Consider the following 9770-nt stretch of genomic DNA (forward strand, 5'->3'; position numbering starts at 1 on the left):
ATTAATTGGACCGATGGTGAACTTTTTATGTTTAATTTGAATGAATTTTTAGGTTTTTGATAATTTCTGTTATGCCTATCTAATGCTAGTGCTTGTAGTCTGTATTAGAATGTCAGGTGGTTCCTTTGTTGGGCAATGGATGTTTAACATCGACCGTAGGAGAATTCTAGCAAGTGGACGACCCATCTTAATGGAACAAATGGTCATTGCTACTCGACAGACCTATAGTCTTTGGGAACAAATTGGATGTCAAGCATTCTTAGACATTGGGGATTACTTTTGTCCTGATTTATTGTAGGAATTTTATGCCAATGTTGCCTTAGAAGATGGTAAGAAGAAGTTTGTGCACTCAGGCCTATTTGACCATCAGTTTAAGTGGACTATGGAGGAATTTTCAAACCTATTGAATGTCCCGCACACTGGGGTTAAAATTTTGTATCCAAAAGATTCCCAATATATTCAGACTATCTAACATAGTTGCAAGGTTATGCAAGCCAGGAAAAGTAGTAAATGCTGGTAGGGTTGAGATTAGTGATGACGAGGTGTCACAACAACATGAGATACACTTGAGAATCATCAAAAGGAATGTGACCTTTAGGAAAGAAGGAGATAATTTGTTGTCTGGTACTGAAGCTATGCTTTTGTATTACCTACTAGAAGGTATTCAAGTGAATATGGGCCACTTTCTCATTCATGTGATGAAAGATCTTCTTGAGATGGAAGAACCATTTCCATACGCAGCTTTACTATATGCCTTGTTTGAGAAACTTGGTGTAATTCAACATGAGGAAAAGCTAGTGCCAGAGGATCCCATTATGGGATGAATGATTCTGGATTTATGTTTATGTGTTTGTTTATGTTCAGCTTGTTATGTAATTTGATAATGCTAGCTTGTTAGCATTAATACACTATTCTATGTCTGTATTAATTCTACTTCGGACATGTGATCGTGTAACTGAGATCCGGATCTATTAGTCTTTATAATGTAATATATTCTGTGATGATCAAACTGTGATATCTAAAAGTCATGAATATATAATGCTGATTTGAATTGTGTTTGCAGTTATTTTCATAATGTCAGGTGTTCAAGCTGATCCAGAAAACATTGCACATGAATCCGATACTGAGTCATCGGGGGGTCTGTTTTATATTGATCTTCCAGAATTGAAAGCTAACAGTGGTTCCAATCTCACTGCATGTCTAAATGAGAAAGGTCCTAATGCTGGTAAGTACAAGGGTGTAATTGAGTTTCTGAAACGTTCAAGAGTATTTGCTGCTATCTCTATGCCATGTACTGCTTATTACTCACATCAGAGAGAGTTCTGGGAACATGCAAGGGTTGAGACTGTAGATGACCGGAAGGTTATTGTCAGTACTGTTTGTGGTCAGGAGATTAAGATATCTGAAGATACGATTCGAAACACTTTCTTATTCGAGGATGATGAGAACATGCCAAAGAAGCTGTCAAAGACAAAGATTATTGGATGTGTGTTAAGATGCAAATATACTGGTGATATCACGAGAGCAACTATTAAAAGAAGTGGATTCACTCCACCGTATAGATATTTGTCACTTGTTGTACTGAGGTGTTTAAGTCCGTTGCAAGGAGGGTTTGATGAACTGAGTGAGATCTATCAAGGAATGTTTGCTACATTGGTTTTGAAGGCTGATTTCAATTTCTCGGGGGTTATCTTTGATCTACTGGTGGAGAATGTGACAAGAAAGTTATATCTGATTTATCCGAGGTTCTTACAAATTATGATCAATCGTCAAACTGTTGATTTGCCATGATTGAGGAAAGATGTCATTGATTTGAAACATATGACAGATCTTACTTTCAATCAACTGAATCAAAAGAAGCGTGCTAATGATGGCAAGCTTGTAAGTCATCTTGCAAAAGAAACTTATCAGTGTCCTCCAGGGAAGAAGTGGAGAAATGAAAATAGCTTATCCGATCGAGAGCCTGATTTTGAGGTAGCGAATATGATGAAGAAGTGGAACAACCAGTAAATACTCAAGCTGCTGGTGGGTCAGGTGCTGGTGGGTTAGTTGATGAGGTTGGTGATATTAATCCAAATGTTGATGTTGAGGAAGCTTCAAGGGGATCAAAAAGGAGAATGGTTGAAGATGAGAGTTCTCAGGTATCAACAAAGCTGAAGTTGAAAAGAAGGTTCAAGTTGGTTTACAAAGATGCTGGTGGATCATCAGCTGGAACACAACCGGTGACACCGACACCGCAGACTCAAGGACAACAAACTTTACAACAACAACGTCCTTCAACGCAACAGTCACCCCCCGTGGTTCAACAAGTCTCCCAAGAGACTGTTTCTACACCTACTCCGGAAGCTCCGATTCATGCTGGAACAGAAGTAGGTGTTAGTTCCTCGACTCTCCGTAATTTGAATGATTTATATGTTCAAGCTATGGCTGATAATTTGAGAATGAGGAAGGAAATGGATGAGAAGATTGAGAAGTTGAAGGAGGAGAATCGAGTTAAGTCTGAAGATATTACAAGGCTATCGCTGCAAGTTGACCTGTTGCAAAGAAAAGTTAGTGATCAATTGTTGTTATTAACCGATGCGAAACGAGAAGCTTCTCAAGCTAAGGAGTTGGCTGCATCAGCTTTGGCTAAGATGACTGCGTGGGAAGAGAAGTTTGATCTGGTTGAGATACCTGAGGATGAGACTGATAACCGAATGGTGGAGGCTCCTGGTTCCTCCAAAGCTACAGCACTGTCAGTAATTCCTCTTAAAATTGATTATAGTTTTAGTGATTTCTTTTCTAAACAGGATGAGCTCAAGCATTCTGTTATTTATGATGAACTAGAAGAGGGAGAGATCCCTCACAACCTCTCTAGAGAAGAGCTGGACGAAGTGGTGCGTCTAGAGCAAGAGGAAGCTAAAGCTGCTGACGCACAGTCCGACGATTCTCTATCTGAGGATGATTCTTTTGGCCCTGAGATTACAGAGGATTTTAGTGATAGAGATATAGATAATTTAGTTGAGGATGTTACTCATGAAGATTTTCCTACATATCAAAATGATAAGAATGAGGAACTTCCTGGTTTTGAGGAGTTGTTTAGAACAAATGATGAACTTTTGGATCGAAAGTGCAAAGAGAAAGAACGAACTGAAGTCCTGTCTGAAGAATTTTTGCTAGTCAAATATCATAAGGAAAGAACTGAAAAGTTGGAAGTTGATTGGAGAGATATCGTGAGGATTAGAAAGTATTGTGAGAAGCCGAAGCTTGAGCCGAAGTATTTGAAGATGATTAATTTGAGAAAGAGTGCGAAAGGGAGAATTCTGGCATGGGCTTACATTGAAGAATTCAACATGTTTGCAGTTAAGCGAGAGTTTGGCGTTGATTATTTCAAACATGGTCACGAATTCAAGTCACTACCGTACTTTGAGCTAATGCAGATCGCCAGGTTGAGAATGCTGTATTGTGGAATGAACGATCGATCTTCGTTGCTGGTGAAGAAGATTAGAATTGCTTTTAATTCGAAAAATTGGGAAGGCTTTAGGCCACAGTTTCCTAGGATCAGTTTCAAAGTTAATCCTAGAACTGGTGAATCTCGAAGAATTGTAAAGTACAAGCGGGCAAAGACTATGAAGAAGGTACCATTGAGGAAATTGCCGCAAAATTGGAGTCAGAGGTTCAGATGGTGGTTTTATGAAGATCGTTCTGAAGAAGAGGTGATTGTGCTTGATAAGGTGAATGAGAATGATATTGAATGCATTCGTGTATTGGATCCGATTTGGCTGCGAAACTGTACCGAGGCTGATATTTTTACATTGTATTATAATCGTATGCTCTATCGACGCGAGAATAAGGTGCAGGCTGAACAGTATGTGAAAGTAGCTAAGCTGTGTTACTTGAACAACATGGTAATCGATCCATATGAATGAATCGGATGACGACTGAAGACTTTTGATATAGAACTAGGTCTTAGGGGGAGTTTATTGGTGCATAATCCCGAGTTCTATTTTGTAATAAGTTCTATTCGTATTGTATTGTCTATTTCAGTCGTGTAAGGACTACGTCATTAATACATTGTGTTTGGATTGTTTAATATAATGACGTGAATTGGTTCGAGCAGTTTGGTTGGCTGCTCAGACCATCGACCGATGGTAGAGACCATCGGTCGAGGGACTATCACCATCGGCCGAAGGTCCCAGACCACCGGCCGATGGTCACTGTGATTATATATAAATACGGGTTTTGGGTTTCATTGTTAGGTTACACACCCAATACCCTTTAGCCGTCGTAAGTTTCTGTGATTACAGTCCCAGACCAAACCCCAACCGAATACACACATCTAGGCGTCGATTATATCAACATATTGTTGGTTAGATTGATCCCGAAAGTTAAACTCGTATTCGATTCACCCTAGTTATTGTTTTTCGCCTTTAACCTAGGTTTTACGTTTGATCTAAGATCCAAATAACGTCTACAGTGTGCCTCCCTCCTTCATATTTGGTTGCAAGTTTAATAATTTGAAAACAAGCAATTCATCAGAAACACAAAATTTACAAACAAACAACATTCGTAAATAATATCCATAGTACTAGAAAGTCTGTGTACTCACATGAAGTCTTATCTTTAACACACATGCTTCTAATTAGGTAATCACCACCTGAAATCAATATATAATACAATAATTATATATATTATCTTGTCTCACAACTTATAAACAACTTATGTAGCAATTACGACCCAAGCACAATTTTACAACTTTGACACCATGCACCATTTCAGTTATTTGACAGCTTTAAACTCTGAATTAGATATTGAAATAAATATCTGGTTAAACTATACATGTTAAGCTTTCTAACGATATAAGATATGCCTTAAATGGAGTTACGGTTCATTTACTACGATTTTTTAAAGACAGTGGGTCATTTCTGCCCAAAACTGAGCAGTGCAGATGCTAAGATGTAGATAGTGGTGTCTTTGAGCATGAGCAAGATATGCAACCGCCTATGGCCCAAAAATTAGAAGGGCCCAAAATTTTGAATATGTAAATATTTTTCTCAATAAATTTAATTAAATCAAATAAAAAAATTTCAATTAAAGTTAAAATACTTTGTTTTTAATAGTTAAATACAACGTAAGTAAATAAATATATACATTAGAACACGGGCGGAACTTGAACTCGATCACAGATGGGCGCGTGCAAAAACTTATTAAATTTTTCAGTGATAGCTGAGGCAAATAATAAAAACATAATTTTTTAGTAAAAAAAAATTCTTTTAGTGTATTTTGTTTTTAAATCTAGTTGGGGCCGGTGCCCCGTCCAGTCCTAACAATGTTACGGCCTTGAATTTGGAGTATTATTTTTTATGCGTAGTAAAAATTTTAACGTATATGTGGGTCCATTTTTATTTTCGTATAGAGCCTTTAAATTGTTGAGACGACCCTGGGGGAGGTGAGATGTAGACAATCTTTTTTCTATCCGAGAATAAAAACAAGTCATTTCTTCACTTAGACGACTTGTAACGGGAGTGGAGCCACGCCGTGAGGGGTGATGTGGCAACCGGCCACGCGGGGAGGAAGGAGGTAGCGGGGCGTGGCAGGGGGCGGCGGTGGTGGCGTGGGGGTGGTGCGTGGGATGGCGACGGGAGGAGGAGACGCGGGTGGGAGGATTCGATTGGGCAACATTTTTTTCTTTTCTTTTTTATTAATTTAAAATATTATTTTATACCCCTTTTTAATATTTAACCCAATTATATTTTAACACCTCATCACAATACTCACAACCCACACCAAAAACCCACACAACCACTACTCCACAAAAACAACTCACACGTCCTAGTCATCAAAAAGCAACTCACGCCCCCAACCCACGCCCCCTACCGTTACGAATGGTCTTATAGCGAGAGAGAAAGTCATTCCCTCCCTCTATTTGGTTTCATGAAAATAAACTCAAATTTTACATATTAGTCCTCCAAGTTTTTAAATATTATCATCTTTTTGCCAAATATTTAATGTATTGCACTTTTAGTCCATGTTTGACTAATATTAGTCAGCTTTTTGACTACAACAGATGTTTAATATGTTACAAGAATAAATGGTCCTTTAGTTTATTTTACCACTTTTTATTAAATCAACTTATGATTTAAAGCAATCATCTTGCTCCAAATTAAAGAATCATTCCACTTAATCATCATTGTTCATTTTATACGGAGTATTTAACAACTAACAACGATATAACTGCTTTAAAAACATAAATTTCTCGATGATATTGCAATTTTATACGTTTTCACAAGTCGTGCATAAGAGAAACATGTATACTTTATTTTATTATATTATAACATTACAAACTAAAAATCATTTATTATCATGCATCTGACCAAGTAACTTTGGTTTCACCCCATTGACTTTTTGGCACACGAAGAGCCTTCCAAACAGCTTTAGATGCATCCACAATATCATTTGGACACCCTTGACTTGAATCACACTCATCGACCACCTTAGCTTTTACATGTCTATCCTTATAATATATATTAATAAACTTCTCACACCTTTTTCCGTGATTGTACCATCGACTAGACAAGGCTACAATCAACGTGTTATCTGAGTGATACTTTCCGTCACATTCAGACGGACCACCACCACTCTCCCCTTTTTGAAATCCGTTAATGGTCATAGTCGCTTTTATATGACCAGAATGAGCAAGCATGGACGATTCGAATAAGGTAACGAGAATGAGGAAGAAAACAGCACACTGCTTCATTTTAGATTTGATGGTATATATTGTATTTAGTTATAGAATTTGATTCAATGATATCATTTATATAGGAAAATAGGAATCATATTTTTGTCTTTCTTATACAGGGAACATGGCTTGTACTTGGATGATCATTGTTACCAATGGTAAATTGAAGGTTGTAATAACAAAGTTGATTTCACAATGTAATTGGAGTTTTGTGAATATTTTGTTTCTATCACTCGAGTATAATATAATTATAATAATATAATAATAATAATATTGTCAAAAGAAGAAGTTAAATGTAAGGATCTATTTCTAAGGAAAAGACACGGAGCATAATTACTTAATTCATATTGGGATTAATTTACTAAAATTCTGTTTGTATTAATTTTCTCGAGCAATTATTCAGTTAGTTTTATTGTTGTTTACTTGAGACTTATTGATTAATCAAACCTAACCAAAGGGATTTTTGACTCACCCAAAAAACTAATGTCCTCCCATTCATCCCTTACATTTAACACAAACCCTTTTTCTTTTTCTCTTGTTTCCCATTAAAAAAAGAAGAAGAAAAGAAAAAAATGCTTCCTCATTCCAACTCGATTCACCATATCTAGACGTTCAACTTGATTTAACCACCGTCCACCACTAGCATTCCGACATCATTCATACAAAATGTAAATTCGTTCCTTCTTTATTACTTCACCCAGGTCAAGAATTACTCGGGAGACCTGTTACATTTCGATTCCCACCACCGGAAACCCCTTACATCTTCGGTGTGAATCTATAATATGCCGGTAACCTTCGAGCTTCGTCGTTTACTCCGGCACTGTAGTTCACTATCATTTCAGTTTTCAAATTTTATATTCACAACAAAGTTTCAAGTTAGGCTTTATTTTTTCAGTTTTGCATTTCAGTTTTCAATTTCACATTTCAGTTTTCAATTTCATGTTTCAGTTTTTGGATTCACGTGCCACTTCTTATTTTCGCAATTCAGTTTTTAGATTCGCATTTCAGTTTTTTTATTTCGCATATCAGTATTTTGTTTCACGTTCTAGTTATTAGATTCGCATTTCAGTTTTCAATAGCTTTTACATGTCTATCCTTATAAAATATATTAATAAACTTCTCACACCTTTTTCCGTGATTGTACCAACGACTAGACACTACAATCAACGTGTTATCCGAGTGATACTTTCTGTCACATTCAGAGGGACCACCCCCACTCTCCCCTTTTTGAAATCCGTTAATGGTCATAGTCGCTCTTATATGAACAGAGTGAGCATGGAAGGATGATTCGATTAAGGTAACGAGAATGAGGAAGAAAGCAACAAACTGCTTCATTTTATATTTGATGGTATATATTGTATTTAGTTATAGAATTTGATTCAATGGTGTCATTTATATAGGAATCATATATAGTTTTGACTTTCTTATACATGAAACATGGTTCTTGTACTTGGATGATCATTGTTACAAAAGGTAAATTGAAGGTTGTAATAACAAAGTTGATTTAACAATGTAATTGAAGTTTTGTGAATATTTTGTATATCACTCGAGTATAATATAATAATATATAATATATTAATATTAATATCTCCCTTGTCTCGCTTAGCGAGAGGTCAGGAGTTCGACTCGGCTGAACTGCAACATTGCACTCAATATTATCCCTAACCTGAAGTATCCATTCAGGTCGCCTTTCGTTTAGTGCGGGGGCAGCTGAGAGGGGTGTTTTACCGGCCATGCCCTCAGATTGGTCCGGGTCTTCTCCCGGACTGTAGTTGGGGAGGGTTATGCAACTACGTGAGATGAACATGTGGGTGGTTAAGTACCCTGGGTGATTCCAAACTGATGTCCAAAATAAAAGAAAAAGTTAAAGTAAGGATCTATTTCTAATGAAAAGACACAAGGAATATTTACTTTGTTCTTATAGGGATTAATTTATTTAAATTTTATTGGGATTAATTTTCTGAAGCAATTAGTCAGTTAGTTTTATTGTTGTTTACTTGAGACTTTATGATTAATCAAAGCTGATTAAAGAGATTTTTGAGTCACCTAAAAAAACTAATTTGCTCCTTATTTCGCCCATATCTTTAACACAAACCCCTTTTTCTCATTTTTTTCCTGTAAAAAAAAGAAAAAAATGCTTCATCCTTCCAACTAGATTTAACTATACCTGGCAAGCGGGTTGAGATGGGTCGGGTTGGGTCAAAGATCAAATGGGATTGGGTCGAAACGGGTCATGGGTTGAAATAGGTCAGAATTAAAATGGGTCGAACGAGTTTGGACTAGACCGGGTCGGGTTAGGTCGAGACCCGGGTCGGTTGGGTCGGGCTAGGTCGAGACCCGGGTCGGTTGGGTCGGGCTAGTAAAATTGTTTTTTTTGTATTTTTTGATGTATCTCTTCCGAAAATGCGCCACGAAAACGCGCGACAAAAACGCGCCCCGAAAACGCGTAAAACCCGCGTCGGAAAAAATGCATGTCAGAAAAGACGCCAAAAACGTGCGTCCAAACCGTGCGTCAAACACGCGCGATGAAAACGCACCACGTAAACGCCGCGAAAAGGAGGTCTGAACACGCGCGAAAACGATCTTCGAAAAAACGAGCGCCGAAAAACGCCTGACGAAAACGCTTCGAAAAATGCGAACCGCAAAAGGCGTCCGAACACACGTGTAGGAAATGCGTAGAAACTCCGCGGCGAATACGCGCAGCGAAAAAGCGCGGAAAAAACGCGCGAAAAAACGCACCCCGAGCATGCGCCCCGAACACGCGCGCGAAAACCCTTTCCAAAAACGTGCCCGAAAACGGGCATAGAAAAATGCGCGCAGAAAAACGTGCGTCGAAAACTTGTCGAAAACGGGCGTCGAATGCGCGCCTCGAAGTCACGCCTCAAAATCACATCTCGAAAACGCGCGTCGAAAAACTCGCGTTGAAAACTCGCCTCGAAAAACACGCGTTGAAAACGTTGTTCGAAAAACGTGCCTCGAAAACGTGCCTCGAAAAATGTGCTTCGAAAAGGCGCCTCAAAAAATGCGCCTCAATTTAATTTTACTAGGACCA

The 9770-nt window shown here is 38.0% G+C and overlaps 1 protein-coding gene across 1 annotated transcript; it reads right to left on the reverse strand.

The window, feature by feature from the left end:
* Positions 1-6340: 6340 nt before the first annotated feature.
* On the reverse strand, positions 6341-6736 carry LOC139870787 (putative ripening-related protein 7). The gene has a single exon (XM_071858563.1). It carries the CDS (start codon positions 6734-6736, stop codon positions 6341-6343), a length of 396 nt encoding a protein of 131 aa, XP_071714664.1.
* Positions 6737-9770: the final 3034 nt, after the last annotated feature.

Source organism: Rutidosis leptorrhynchoides, chromosome 10 (assembly GCF_046630445.1).
Source record: "Rutidosis leptorrhynchoides isolate AG116_Rl617_1_P2 chromosome 10, CSIRO_AGI_Rlap_v1, whole genome shotgun sequence".
Taxonomy (NCBI): Eukaryota; Viridiplantae; Streptophyta; class Magnoliopsida; order Asterales; family Asteraceae; genus Rutidosis; species Rutidosis leptorrhynchoides.

Bases quoted from the DNA above. Each gene is read 5' to 3' on its own strand.
- LOC139870787 (XM_071858563.1), bottom strand. From the start codon at position 6,736: ATGAAGCAGTGTGCTGTTTTCTTCCTCATTCTCGTTACCTTATTCGAA.